The sequence below is a fragment of the Lepidochelys kempii genome, chromosome 7, assembly GCF_965140265.1.
Source record: "Lepidochelys kempii isolate rLepKem1 chromosome 7, rLepKem1.hap2, whole genome shotgun sequence".
In the NCBI taxonomy this organism is placed as follows: Eukaryota; Metazoa; Chordata; order Testudines; family Cheloniidae; genus Lepidochelys; species Lepidochelys kempii.
In genome coordinates this window covers 14,505,486-14,521,180 of record NC_133262.1, presented here as the reverse complement: position 1 = coordinate 14,521,180, position 15,695 = coordinate 14,505,486, and the positions used below count along the sequence as shown (strand labels likewise).

The following is a 15,695-nucleotide window of genomic DNA, read 5'->3' as shown; positions in this document are numbered from 1 at the left end:
CTGCAAAAGGCAACCTCGTTCAAAGAACAAAGGATATTATTCTTCAGCAATATTCTTACCCGAGGCATCAATGGCTCACCATCCTTTAGCCAGCTGTATGAAGGCTTTGGTCTCCCATTCGCTTTACACTCCCAAAAGATGCTTTCTTCTATAGCTTTGTGAGCATCACTTATTTTCTGAATCCAGTTAGGTGGTGCTGCAGTGCAGAAAGTAATGAATAAAACCACATGTTTGTAAACAAGAGTCTATTTTCTAGATGCCAGCAAACCCCCCAAATAGCTTTCCTCAAAGAATCACATATTTAATACCATTGGATTCGCTTTGGGGATTTTTTCCCTAGGGTTCCAATTCTGCTCCTTTTGAAATTAATGGGAACAGGATCAGGATCTCGTTTCCCAACTTTTATTTTTAATATAAGTATTAAATAAAAAAAATTGCATCTTCAGAAATGAAGTACTTCAGCACATGAGAAGTGCCATTGAAATAAATGGGACTGCTGGCATGCTTGAAGTTAGTACTTTCCTGATGTTTTCACAAACTGGGCCTAAGTGGCTTGCTGGGTCACAGCTCTCGATCAAAACCCTTTAAGCTTTGGGAGCATTAGGAGCCATATTCAAGCACTATTCAGATCTAAGTTCAGATCCTAACACCACATCTTGGCCCCTTGCTAGTTTAGGGACAGATCCTGCAAAACCCGAGCTACTCGTGAATAAAGGATACATGTGTAGAAAAAAGCATCTCATGTCAATAAGAGTTCAGAGGATTGGGACCTTAATACAGTAGCGTTTAAAGTACTGACTTCACATACTTCATCTTCTAAATAGATCTCTGTGAAAACTGGCATTTGTTGTTTGCAGGTGTCTGAAAACCTTTTTCTAGTTTTGTGTTAGGTAGGTTTTCACACCCTTATATTATCCATACTCAAAACTGAGAGCAAATTTCTGCTGTAACTCTCAAGTTTTCCTGGAAACCTTGAAAAACCACTGAGTTTATGTTATCTCCACAAAACCACATTGACATAGGTTTGTCTCTAGTCCACTGCACAAAACCCCAGTGAACGTTTCAAAAAACTCAGTCTGAGCTTCAGGACTGTACTAAAATCAGATGTGTTTCAGGTTTTTCTTAAAGGTAGATTTGCCCTACTTTAAAATAACAAACACAACCTGAAAGGATTTAAAAAAATATTACCAGCAGAGGTCTCCAAGAACCTGAATAATATTTTTCGATACTTTCCCTGGATAATCAGATAAAACAATTAGGATTTCTCAAACAAAAGACAACAGCTTTATAAATCCCATTTAGCCTGAGATGAGGGAACAGAGAAAGGTTTGACAGAATAGATGAAAAAAACAAACTTGATAACAAACACCAAATGTTAAATTGAATGGAAACTTGATATCACTACACTTTAAATACTGCTGTGTCCATCTTTATATGTTCCTGCTGATAGACCCAAGAAATCTCAAAGAGCTAGGATGCTTTTTTAATGTTCTGCCTGGGGAATTTGTCTCAAATGATGTTGCTGTTCATAACAGATATGCACCTAATTCCTCATATGCCACATTGAATATTTCCCCTCCCACTGTGTCTATAAACAACAAATCAAAGGGAAAAAAACACAGAAATTTGCATAGAATTTTAAATACACCACAGAAATACTCAGTGGGGATTACAAAAGCAGAAAGGCAAACTTAATATGGTGAAACAATGTTAATATAGAACTTAAATAGACCTCACAACCAAAAATGGAGAGGTGGACAAGGCTTACCCCTTCCTACCTTTCCTACTGTTATACTTTAGGCTTGTTCATTACATGCATCCCAAGAGTCATAAAAAGGGGAGGTCGTGAAACATAGCAAGATGGGTGGCAACTGCTAGCACTGTATTGAATAAGACATGAAGTAATGAGTTCCGGCACACATTCCTTCTCTCAGTGCAACAGGTTCCAAGATTTAATGCTATTTGCAAGTTACAGCTGACTGCACAATTTGTCTACATGGCTACTATTACTATTAGCATCTAACTCATAACTTTGAAGAAAGCCTTAGGATACCCTTTGTTATGAAAGGACTCTATAAAACCTCCTTTTTGTTTTGTTCATTTCCCACTTCCCAAAAAAACCCCAAATTGCTCTTTTTAAAAAAATAGACAAAACAATCTGTCAAGGTTCCTCCCCCACTCTGAACTCTAGGGTACAGATGTGGGGACCTGCATGAAAAACCTCCTAAGCTTATCTTTACCAGCTTAGGTCAAAACTTCCCCAAGGTACAAAATATTCCACCCGTTGTCCTTGGACTGGCCGCTACCACCACCAAACTAATACTGGTTACTGGGGAAGAGCTGTTTGGACTCGTCCTTCCCCCCAAAATACTTCCCAAAACCTTGCACCCCACTTCCTGGACAAGGTTTGGTAAAAAGCCTCACCAATTTGCCTAGGTGACTACAGACGCAGACCCTTGGATCTTAAGAACAATGAACAATCCTCCCAACACTTGCACCCCCCCTTTCCTGGGAAATGTTGGATAAAAAGCCTCACCAATTTGCATAGGTGACCACAGACCCAAACCCTTGGATCTGAGAACAATGAGAAAGCATTCAGTTTCTTACAAGAAGACTTTTAATAAAAATAGAAGTAAATAGAAATAAAGAAATCCCCCCTGTAAAATCAGGATGGTAGATATCTTACAGGGTAATTAGATTAAAAAACATAGAGAACCCCTCTAGGCAAAGCCTTAAGTTACAAAAAAGATACACAGACAGAAATAGTTATTCTATTCAGCACAATCCTTTTCTCAGCCATTTAAAGAAATCATAATCTAACACATACCTAGCTAGATTACTTACTAAAAGTTCTAAGACTCCATTCCTGGTCTATCCCCGGCAAAGAAGACGACTACAGACAGACAGACCCTTTGTTTCTCTCCCTCCTCCCAGCTTTTGAAAGTATCTTGTCTCCTCATTGGTCATTTTGGTCAGGTGCCAGCGAGGTTACCTTTAGCTTCTTAACCCTTTACAGGTGAGAGGAGCTTTCCCCTGGCCAGGAGGGATTTCAAAGGGGTTTACCCTTCCCTTTATATTTATGACACAATCAAATGAAGAAAATCTACATAATTTGTACAGTGTGTTCTGTGGCATAGTTATATTGGAATGTCATATATAAATTGCCTCAGGTGAAATTATAAGAACTCAAATTCTATAATAGGTGAGATTTTAGATCTTTCTTTTTCCTTTTGTGGCTATCAATCTTACATTCCTTGCATAAGCAAAGATTTCACCCATGCAAATGGCAGCTTTTTGCCTGTGCAATCCTGGACTGAAGGACTGAGCCAGCGTTTATGAACTGGAAGGAGCAATCAGATCCCTACTTTTAGAACATTCCAGTCTTTATTTTATTCGGGTTATAAAATCTTAAAATCCTAATGTAAATAATTGCATCAAGACTCAAACTTCTGATGCTGGAAATGATCCAAACAGCTACAGAAGCTATTCATTTCAATCTCTTGTGCAGCACCTGTGAGCCACAGAGTTGAACGATACCCCAGTGTTCATCCATTCTAGTTATGTGAACTGGTTAAGCTTTTTAACCTAATGCTATTTATGATGCAGACAGCTATTGTGAAAGCTTAGTAGGTCAATAATAAATCTCAGTGACAACAGCAGGGCCCATTGTTTCACAGGAATGCAGTTCTGTGGTTCTCTTTGGGAGACATTTTTAATTAGGTCAAACTCTCCATTGAACCACTTGTTCTAGAGAATACAAGACATTCTCCTAATTTAGTCTTATGTAAAACACCAGGGCTGGTTCATGAAGTAGGTGTATTTGAGCCATCAGCACCAGCTACCATAATATAATGAAATTTTGACATCCTCCCATTGGGGATCATACAAAGAAGCAGTAAAGTGAGACAAAGCTTCAAGCAGGCTAATTTTTTTTTAAAAAAAGAATAAGGGTGTAAGGCCAGTTGTGCATTACAAACTTTTAATGGCATAGCTATGTAGGTCTGGGGTGTGATGAGGTGTGATTTGTGACTGACATGGGGCTGTGCTGGCAACAGCTGCTAGTTTAAAGGCAGCTATATTGAAAAAGCTGCTTCTTTGTTGGTAGAGCTTCTTCCAGATCCCTGAAAACTCCGGAAGGGAAAAGCTAGGTCATTAGACATCATAAAAGCAGCATGGAAGCTAATTTAAGAATAATATTAACATCACAAGAAATTGGCATATGCCACATCTATGAGAGAAAGGAAAAAAGGGCAAGAAAAAATACAAAAACAGTTGAATGGATACGAGTATTCTTTAAAGAAAAGAAATCCATCTCAAGTGATGGAATCAGGGCCTGGAGCTCAGTCTCTGGCAGGTACAATGTAAAGTAGAGATTAAGGGACACATTTCCAAAGCCCTGCTTACCTTTTACCACATTCAAAGGTTTAAAGGTTTAGTTTAGGACATTTAGACAGCTAAGTGAGTAACTATACTCACATTAGGGCTGCCAATTTGGTAATATTTAAAAACCAGACACTCCAGCAGCTGTGCTGGAACCTCCCTCGCCCTGCCTCTTCCTCCCAAGGCCCCACCCCTGCCCTGCCTCTTCCTCCCAAGGCCCCACCCTTGCCCCACCTCTTCTCCCAAGGCCCCACTTCTATCCATGCATCTTCCCCCCTCCTTCCCCTCACTTGCTGCTTTTCCCCGCCCAGGTCAGGAGGGACTTGCCTGCTTTGCCAGGGTTGGGAGCTACAGCTGCCTGACGCAGGTAGGAGGGGGTCCTGGATGATGATCCAGCGCCACCCCGCCTCCGCACCCACGGTAACTGGACTCTGGGTGTTCTGGCAGTAGAGCTGACCGGACACTGTCAGGTCCCCTTTTTGACCAAACTTTCCAGTCAAAAGCCAGGTACCTGGTCACCTTAACCCAAATAATATAGTCTGGCACTTATATGTCTAAATAGCCTAAGCTGAGTTTGCAATTATTGCACAAATTGCAAGTGCCAAAAAGGAGACCCAGCTAAGGCTGGACCTGCACTAAAAGGGTTAAAAGCAAGTTTGAAGATGAAATAGACAAAACTAGCAAAGATGTGTCTGCAGCAAAAGAGCGACTAATACACATATTGTTAGATTCACAATTGCTATATATAGACTTCAGTGGAGCTAAGCCAATTTATAGCAGCAGAGGACCTGGCCCAGGCTGTGTAATTCATCATGAACAGCAGATACTCTACTGAAGGGCTACAAGACTGCCTATTGTTGTATCTATTCTTTATGAAGAGGCTGAAAGTGAACCTGGGAATCAGAGCGGAGAGCCGAACACTACTACTAACTAAAACAGTTGAAAAAAATAATTAACAATAAAGCATTTTTTTGTTCTGAAGCACTACACAGTGAATGATGTTTGCCCCCTATGAGGGACAATTAAGCACACCTGTTATATGGGACAAAGAAGAACATAGTCTCACTAATTTATACATCCCTAATCTGTTAGAATTCTTAATGGCCATGTGAAGGCAGATGACAAGCTGTTTCCTTTTCTCTACCCTCAATAAAAAACAAATGATAATCCACTTATCTAACAAAGTCTAACAAAACTTCAGCAGGTTCATTGGCTTGAATGCTGTATCCTCATCACCTACCCTTCAGCTGTTTGTGTCTGGAGAAAGTAACCCATTCTGGAAAGGGATTGTCTTTCCTCTGTTTGTACAGCACCAGCACAATCCTGACTGGGGCCTTTTGCTCAATACTATAATATCACTGAAGTAGAAGTAGTAGTTCGCCGCTCCAGGCCAATGGGGGCTGCAGGAAGCGGCGTGGGCCGAGGGATGTGCTGGCTGCTGCTTCCCGCAGCCCCCATTGGCCTGGAGCAGCGAACCGCAGCCAGTGGGAGCTATGATTGGCCAAACCTGTGGACGCGGCAGGTAAACAAACCGGCCCAGCCTGCCGGGGGGCTTACCGATCCCTGCATTTGACATTATGTTGCCCAGTTATACCAGTCTATTTCCTGTTTCATAAAACATTTTGTACAATCACATATTTTCTTTTTTTGCCTTTTGTAATGGCACTGATAATCTTGTGTTACAGACTCAGTATACCTTTATAAAGGGAAACAGTATGCTTGAAGTTTTTGCTATTCACTCACTTATGCACCAGACTGCAGATACTGCAAGAATCTGTGGGAAGTTGGAATGTCTTATGATCATCATTCAAACTGTTATTTTTAACTAATAAACTATACTAAGTATCACACTGATTTTACTGTATTTTAGCCAAACAGTATTTTATTTCACCTTAAGTCTTTTTGGACTTTAAAAAAATAGCCTATGATTTCAAGCCCCAGCCCTATAAAGACTTACTGCACCTTGTTCTTGGTACACCTTTCTGGCAGTGTAAAAGGGACTTAGAAGCAGGTATAATATAATTTACATTTAAGGCTGCTTTACATTGCCAGAATGGTATAAAGTGGCCTTATCATAAATGAGACTCAGACCTTTGGACTACAGTAGGATTACTCATGTGTGTAAAGGATTAAGGAACTATACTGGCAATCAGGAGAGTTGGGGTCACTGCCCAGCTTTGCCACCAACTTTCTGAATGACATTGGGCAAGTCAATTAATCTCTCTGTTCCTCAGGATCCCATCTGTATAATTAGGATAGTAAGGCTATGTCTACACTAGCACTTTTGTCGGTATAACTTATGTCCCTCGGGGTTGTGAAAAAAACACCCCTCTGAGCGACATAAGTTACACCGACAGAAGCGCTGGTGTGGACAGCCTTATGTTGGCAGGAGACGCTCTCCCACTAGCATAGCTACAGTTGCTCATTGGGGATGGTTTAATTATGTTGACGGGACAGCTCTCTCCTGTCGGCATAAAGTGGCTAAAATGGAGATCTTACAGCAGTGCAGCGGCATAAGTACAGAAATGCCGCTGTGAGGTCTCTACTGTAGACATAGCTTAACACTCCCTTTGTCTGTCATGCACATTCAGGCCCCCAGACTTGCAAGCATTTACTTAAATTAACTTAATTTTATTCACATTGAAGCTAATAGGCCTACACATGTGCTTAAGTTAAGGATATGCATAAGGGTTTGCAGGATCATGGCTTTCATTTGTAAGTTCTCTGAGAAAGGGGCAGTCTATAAAGAACAGTTTCTTACCCTACAATAACTGTGGTTATTCATCATGTCATCAGTGTGGATTCCATTATAGGACTGCATGTACCTTATGCTCACAAAATTGGAGTCTTTTTACCATCAAGGTCACATATACGCCCCAAGCCTCCCAGTGCTCCCATATGAGGGCATAAAGGATGGTGCAGGGCCCTCAGATCCCTCACAATCCAAAGACCATGTCACTGAGAACACTGAAAAGTGGGGATGGAGGATGATCATGGAATCTGCATTGACAACAATCTCTGTAACCCAAGCACCCCGCAGTGGCCAGAGGTCACTCTACAGCACCCTGCCTCAACTACCTACTCTCTTCAGGATCCTTTAAAAAACTCAGTTTAAAGGTAGTTCAAACAATCCCCTCCTAAGATCCTATTTATTGAGTTCTCAGGCACATATGGGCCCTTTGGGCCTCAAACCCAGTTCAGTATCAAAATAACGCTTTCAAACATAGCTCCCTGCGGGACTGCCCTTCTGCTTCTCCCACAGCATCTCCTGCCTAGAAATTGTCCTCCTTCACAGGTCTTCCCAGCTGGGCCTTTGGAGTCTCTCCCCAGCTTGGACAGGGTCTCTCTCAGGCCTCTTTGCCTCAAGAGCTTTCTGCACTCTTTCCTGCTTCTTGAGCTTTCCCCTGCTGACTCAGAGACTTTCTGTTCCCTGCAGTGTGTACAAATATAGCCAGAGTTTCCTGGGGCTCCCACCTTCACTGCAACCTCCTGCTCCTTTTTGTACTTGAATTACCTGATTCCTCTCAGGTGGAGATCATCTTGTAATGGAGGTTGGCTTATCCCCAGCCTCACCAGCCCATGAGGCAAGCCACCCTGTTTCAATCTCAAAGAACCACAGTTACAGTAGGGCAGAGGTGGGCAAACTACGGCCCGCGGGCCACATCTGGCCCGTGGGACCCTCCTGCTCGGTCCCTGAGTTCCTGGCCTGGGAGGCTAGCCCCCGGCCCCTCCCATGCTGACCCCTCTTCCCCCGCAGCCTCAGCTCACTGCGCTGCCAGCGCAATGCTCCGGGTGGCGGGGCTCTGTAATGCCTAACTCACTTTTGAAAATGATTTAGGCTCTTAAGTCACTTTTGGGTAAATTTTTCAAAAAACACGTAGTCTCACTGAACGTCAATAGGGTTTAGGTGCTCAAGTGCTAACATCACTTTTTAAAAATGGGAGTTGGCACTTTTGAAAATTGATTTCACTTGCAAAAGTCCTTTTAAAGACATCATGTAGCCATTTGTTTTCTGTATTTTACATTATTTGCTATCCATGAAAACTTGTTTTACATGGGACTTGTAAAAGAGGTGCATGGCAAAGCTGAGTGCATTTGCTCAGCTGGTGTGGGGCCAGTTCGCACTGGAACAGCTTACTGGGACGTTTGCCATGTGGAGGATGACATTTTGTTCTCAAACTACATGGAGGATGCAGAGCAAAATGGTGTCCACCGCCCAACATGTGTGTGAGGTCAGAGTGGTGGGGGCATCCTGGTAGTTGTCCATTCAGGACTACACCACAGTGTGGAAGTAAAAATCAGAGCTGAAAACATGTTTTGCACCTTGAACAGACATAGCTTCATAGATTCCAAGGCCAGAAGTGACCACTGTGATATCTAGTCTGACCTCTGGCAAAACACAGGCCATATAACTTCCCCCAAATATTTCCTTTTGAACTAGAGCATCTGATTTAAAAAAAACATTCAGTCTTCATTTTAAGATTGCCAGTGATAAAGCATCCACCATGACTCTTAGTAAACTGTTCCAATGGTTAATTACCTTCACTGTTAAAATATTACACCTTATTACTAGTCAAAAATTGTCTAGCTTCAACTTCCAGACATCGCATTTTGTAATACCTTTGTCTGATAGACTGAAGAGCCCATTATCAAATATTTGTAGATACTTACAGACTGGTACTCACCCCCTAACCTTACCTTTGTTAAGCTGAATAGATTCAGCTCCTTGAGTAAAAGACTCAAAGAGTAGTTACCAAGAGTTTACTGTCAAACTAGGAGGATGTATCTAGTAGGTTCCCTCAAGGTTGTGTCCAGGGTGCTGTACTAATCAATATATTGATTAATGACTTGGGTAATAGGATATGCTTACAAAATTTGTGGATGGCACCAAACAGGAGGGATTGCATGCATTTTGGAGGACAGGATTAGAATTCAAAATGACCTTGATAACATGGAGAATTGGTCAGAAATACAAAATGGGGAATAATTTGCTAAGTGGTAGTACTGGAGAAAAAGATCTGGGGGTTACAGTGGATCACAATTTGAATATGAGCCAACAATGTGATGCAGTTGCAAAAAAGAGAAATATCAAGCATACGTGTATTAATAGGAGTGTCATATCAAAAACATGGGAAGTTATTGTTCTTCTCTACTAAGCACTGGTGAGGCCTCAACTGGAGCTGTGTTCTAGTTTTGCGCACCACACTTTAGGAAAGATGAGGACATATTCGAGAGGGTCCAGTGGAGAGCAAGAACAATGATAAAAGGTTTAGGAAACATGACCTATGAAGAAAGGTTAAAAGAATTGGGTATGTTTAATTTTGAGAAAAGAAGACTGAGGGGGGCTGTTATAAAGAAGATGGTGATCAATTGTTCTCCATGTCCACTGACCATAGGAAAAGACCTTAATCTGCAGCAAAAGACATTTAGGTTAGATATTAGGAAAAACTTTCTAATTATAAGTATATATAAGTACTGGAATAGGTCACTAAGGGAGGTTGTGGAAATGGAATCCTTGTCATTGGAGGGTTTTAAGAACAGATTAGAAAAACACTTGTCAGGGATAGTCTAGATTTACTTGCTCCTGCCTGAGCACGGGGGACTGGAGCAGATGACCTCTCCAGGTCAACTTCCAGTCTTATGATTCTATGATAAGCCCTTTTGGGTTATTAAAACACATATTGTTTGCTTGTGCTCCACTTACCAGGCGATCCAAATCATTGTGGCAATCCAAATCACTGTGTATCAGTGACCTGTCCTCTTCATTATTAACCACTCTCCCAATGTTTGTGTAATCTCAAAAGTTTATCTGCAATGATTTTATGTTTTCTTCTAGGTCACTGATAAAAATGTTAACTAGCAGAGGGCCAGGAACCAACCCCTGCAGTACTCCACCAGACACATTTCTACTCAATGATGATTCCTTGTTTACGTACACTTTGAGTCCTATCGGTTAGCCAGCTTTTAATACCTTTAATTGTAGCATGTTAATTTTGTAGTGTTCTTGTTTTTTTAATCAAAATGTCATGCGATATGGAAGTCTATTACGCCAGTACTATTATCTGTATCCACCAAAGGAAATAGCATTGGTGTAATAAACTTAGACTTCTGTCATTTATAGAGCTTGCTAATAACTGATTTTTAAGTTTGCTGGCAATTCTAAAAATAAAAAAATTGTTTCAGATCAACGCAAAACTGAAATCTTTAGCAAATAGAAAAACGGAAAAAATATTGTTTTGTTTTTTTAAGCAGTTTTTAACTTTTAAAAAAATAATATTAAAGGAAATTCTAAAACAAAAAGTCATTCTGAATAAAAAATTCAAAACATTTCTTTTAAGAAATGTTAAAACAAAACACTGTGACTTTTTCATTTTTTCGTTTTTTTGTTTTTTTGACCCAATTCGTCAAAACTGGCACAAACTTAAGGCACATTTCAGTGTCACTGAATAGCGTTTTTTGTTGAAAACAGTTTCAGTTAAAAAATTATGCCCAGCTCTAGTCACTTACACTTCTACAAAAGGAATGTAACGCTATGATGTGGTAGCATTTTGCTCCCACGAGGTGCAAGACAGAGGAGAATCATGCTCACTGATTTCAGTACAATTATAGCAGGGATGTAGTTGGCCCATTTTTCCTAGGAATGTTTTTAATCACAGTAGTTGAAAAGGCAGCACCATTGTTTCTTTGTGTTCTCCCATCAGTCTGTGTCCAAAGTTGTCTCCTGTTTTATATTTAGACTATAAGCTCTTTGGGACAGAGACTGCTTTTTGTTCCATGTTTGTACAGTGCAGTCCTGGCTCATGACTGTGCATCCCAGGAGCCCTGGCAAATAATAAAAAATAATTATAAATAAAAAAGTTATCTTGATGCCGGTTTTGTGAAAGGAAAAGCAGCTCTCTCTTAGAATTAGCTCAGAAGAGTCTCCTTGGAAAACCGTAAAAGTGTTGGGTTTTTACCTCTGCATAATATATAAATCTTTGCTTCATGTAAGGTTATCAAGTTTAAAATTTCTGAGCCGTCAGATTAAAAATGGAATTCAGGTTAAAGTGAATACTTCATAAATGTTTTGGATCAAAACATATTGCTCTGACTTCTGACTTCCAAGTTCAATCAGTTCAATGAGAAAGCAGAAGCTAGAAGCCCAGGAGCCAGTCCAAATGATATGGCAATAATGCATTCCTACCATCTGGGAGCCCTGGATCTGGTAATAGGCTCAAGTTTAAAGGCTCACTGCATTGCAGAGGGAATTTGCACACCTTCTTCAGCAGCAGAGGTTCAAACTAGATCGTGTTATGAAAGCTCATTTTTTCAGCTCAATAGGGAGCAGATTGCAAAGCCAGGTATACCATACAACATACCTGTGACTGCTACTGTGGTGTTGTATGGATAAGCAACACATAAGGGCTAAAAAAAAAAAAAAGAGAGGTACGTCTCCAAACTTAATTCACTCGTATTCAGGAGTTAATCTCAGACACAAAACACCTGGTTAGGTATTGTGTGTGTGTGTTATGATAGCTTCTTATGGTAAAAAAAACAAGGAAAGCAATGTTTAAGTCAGGATTTGCCATATACTTTTAGTTGAGAAATACAAGTACTTATAATTATATTAATTTGGTACATTTTCTAATAATGAAGTAGGACAGCTGGATAACAGGAATGCATGCCTTTGGAAAACAACAACACAACATATTTTAGTGTCTCAAAACAGAGAAATCTATGGAAGAATACATCTGTCATGTTTAATTATTCTTTCCTGCAGCAATGAGAATGCCAAACAACTTTCGTGTCACTGATATGCTAACAATGGGAAAAGTCACACAGAAGAATAAACATTGATACAAGAGTGAAATACAATACAAGTCAGCCTTTCCTGACGACTTTCTGAAGCACCAAAAGTGGTTGACAAAGGAGGTATGCCTGGGTTATCTACAGCAAGCAGGCAAATTTGAATTTCATTTTCTTTTTTTCCACCTGTTCACAGATGTAGATAACTCAGTTTAAAAGAGTAACACTGTTAGAGCCAGATTTTAATCTCTGAGGGCATGCATTGTGATAGAACATTTCCCTGAGCAATGCTGCAAGTAAGTGACAAGTCTGATTTTCCATATCAAATACTCTGGAGTGTTCCTCTTTTTAGGCTGTGAACGTTTGTCCCACTAGAACCAACTTGAAAAGCTGTAACAACCTTAGTTATATTTCCATAAAGATATAACATTTCCCATCTTTAAAAAGAAAAAGGATTAAAGGAAAATGCTTCCATTCATTCATGCACCACTCATATGAGGTATTTACACGAAGTTGCTTTCAGTATGAAAATTTTAGCCTTTATATGAAACTCAAGGTCAAATTTCAGGACCTATGTTGTGAAAATGGTCTACATTTTCAACATTAAATGGGTGCCAACAAAAAAAGGTGTCCTTGAAAACTGGAAAGATTATGCCAGCCTCAAAATGACACTACTGGGGATAAAAAAAAAAAAGATAATATTTTAATTTAATATCTTCCAAATAAACAGTGGAATTTGCACTGGTCACCGGTCACAGAGGAACAGTTCTGGAGACTGAATGCCTCTATTTGCCCAGAGAAAAGGTAGGCGCACAGGCAGCAGTAGAACAAGCTTCCCAGCATTGCACTGCAATGTGCTTCAACCCCGACCTGGAGGAACAGGGTTTTAGGGATAAGCGGGTAGCTCAGTCTCCGTCATCCCATAAAATCCTGACCTTCTCTGCCAAGACTGCTGATAAGTATGACAAGTGACAGCAATTGTGGTTGTGGCTTTTGTGATGTGGACAATTGTCCACTGGGAATTGGATTGAGGTCACCAAATTCATGATGCTTACTGCTTATAATCTAACAGAGGTTGTGTCAGCAATGCAGTGGAGACATGCTGTACTGTCGTGGTGGGGAACATAGATTTGGTCTTGAGTTCAATCCAGCCTCCCAGGCTGATAGAGCTCGGCACTCTAAAGAATAACTGTGCTCCGTACCAGTGCACGAGAGAGAATATTGGGTCACGCTTGAACAACTGGTCCCTCAGTGGAGGACACCAACGTGCTCCAGAAGAAGCTGTGTCTGGAAATAGAGTGGTAACTATGACACAGGGATTTTTGAAGCTTGTTGGGAGTGTAAAGCAAGGACAACTCTGTGTGTGTGTGTGCGCGCACACACTTGCATATTCTGCAGGTTCCAAAAAAATAACCAAAATGAAAAGAAATCCAAAACCATGAACATTTTTAGCCAGTGCTTTCTTACCTTTAAAAAACACAACATGATTTGCCCTTGTACCCAAAATGAGCAAATCTAATGTAACTTAGACCAACTCAAACTTTGCAATTGCAAGCTCAGTTCATTTCCTAACGGCTGACACAGTTTGGGGCTGAGTTTCCAATAGATGATCATGTATCTGCAGACACTTCTACTAGGATTAGAGGCACCAATACAAGCTTAATCAGAGGCCCATGTAGGGTGACCAGACAGCAAGTGTGAAAAATTGGGATGGCGGTGGGGGGTATTAGGAGCCTATATAAGAAAAAGACCCAAAAATCGGGACTGTCCCTATAAAATCGGGACATCTGGTCATCCTAGGCCCATGCATTTGAAATTTTACATTTATATCGTGCTCAGATCAATACCCATGATTTGACTCTAACAAGAGCAGATACAGACAATCTTTGGAGTGGGAAGGATTAGCCAAGCACTGACTTGGTTAATCAACAACAGTTTTCAGTCTGTGTAGTGTTACCACCAAAACCCCTTCTAAAAACAGCCCAGTTAAGAGCAATTACCAATGATTAATGAAGGGCAGCACACAGCTCTCATAATAAATCACAAATCATAACCACCAGAATGCCTCATAGGACTGTTAGGTTTGCAGCTATTTGTAGGCAAAGGCAAATAAATTGCTTTACAATTGCTTTCTGTGTGTTACCATGCCAGTCTCCTTTCCACAATGCATTTTTTCATTTCCCTCACTTCTTAGTCACAATCAATATGCCCTACTCAGAAAGATTTTATTTTATTTCAAATTGTACTTGTTGAGCACTACTGCTGGCAAAATAAAATAATCAAAAAAACATAAAAAAACCCAATGACATCCTGACAAGATGTTTACAACACATTGCTTGTGCGGCAATAAAAAAACAGGAAAGTTGTCATTCTGCTTACCATAAAATGTAAGCTGCCCTCGTGCCATGTTCTTTCCTCTCACATTTTCAGCCACACACTCATACAGACCAGCATCTTCCTGCTGAAAGTTTGGGATTTCAAGAACTCCACTCGATTTTTGTCTCCTGGCTTTCCTGGGTATTTGTTTACCATCTGCTCTTCTCCAGCTAATAGTAGGAACTGGGCTGATAATAAGAATAAAGCAAAAGAGCCTCATAGTAAAAGCTACATCCCGTTATTGGGTTATTAATTCATATTTTGAAAAGTAGAACCAGTAGAAGTTCTGTTTCCCTAAAAGCAATAGTTTTGTTCATATACTAAGTATAGTGTGCTGTGACTCCAAACTGCAAGCAACGGACACAATCCCTAGATAAACCTCTCCCCACCTTCCCTTCTGACTTTGGGAATCAGGACTAGAACTTTGATCCATTAACTCCAAAAACACAGGTGTGTTTCACTTGAGATGCAGAGCATGTTCAATCGCTGGTTACAATAATAGGTCCTTTATTCTCTCTGTGGGTCAGTCACTAGAGGGTGATTACACAAACACATCCACCCATCTTGATATATTATGCATGTTGCTAAGTGAGAGCTGCTTGCCCACTAGAAAACATTTCAACAAGCACTTCACAGGCTTAATTTTAATTATTTGATTTGATCACCAAAATCTCAATTGTGTATTCCTGATACTTCTCTTGGAAAGTGAACAATGCTATTCTTTTGATTTTATGTCTTCCTGGGCTTAAGCTTAACTCCCACTGAAATTCAGAGGGAGCAGGTTTGGGCCCCATATTGGTATAGCATTGGCCTGATTAAGATAACTGTTTCTCTGATCAGTTCCCTCTGTTTCATATACGATGACCTTTCTTTCCACAAGGTGAATACTCTGCCAAAGAACTGGAGTAGTTTGGTCACTGATTCCATAATTTATTTTTTAATGGGTTTACCAGCTAGCCCATCATTCACATTGTCTGCGCTGGCCTGGTGAGCAGGAGCCCGTGAATGAGTGCCAACAACTCCACTTTCCCATCTTCCCCATATATGTGCTGAAAATGTATGGTAATTGCAACATGTGACACTTTTCAGAGCCTCTCAGGTGCCAAAAGAACCTTAGTAACAGAATATACCTAGATGCAACTTTACAAAATAAA

The 15,695-nt window shown here is 40.5% G+C and overlaps 1 protein-coding gene across 9 annotated transcripts in view; it reads right to left on the bottom strand.

Annotated features, from left to right (window-relative positions):
• The window catches only part of LOC140914094 (contactin-4), a 659,738-nt gene that overhangs the window by 117,267 nt on the left and 526,776 nt on the right, over window positions 1-15,695 (bottom strand). For all 9 annotated transcript variants that reach the window (XM_073351153.1, XM_073351159.1, XM_073351157.1 and 6 more), the window contains 2 exons: window positions 14,545-14,729; window positions 60-196 (listed from right to left, as the gene is read on the bottom strand). In XM_073351153.1, the coding sequence (XP_073207254.1) occupies window positions 60-196; window positions 14,545-14,729 (322 nt within the window). The remainder of the gene's footprint in view (window positions 1-59; window positions 197-14,544; window positions 14,730-15,695) is intronic.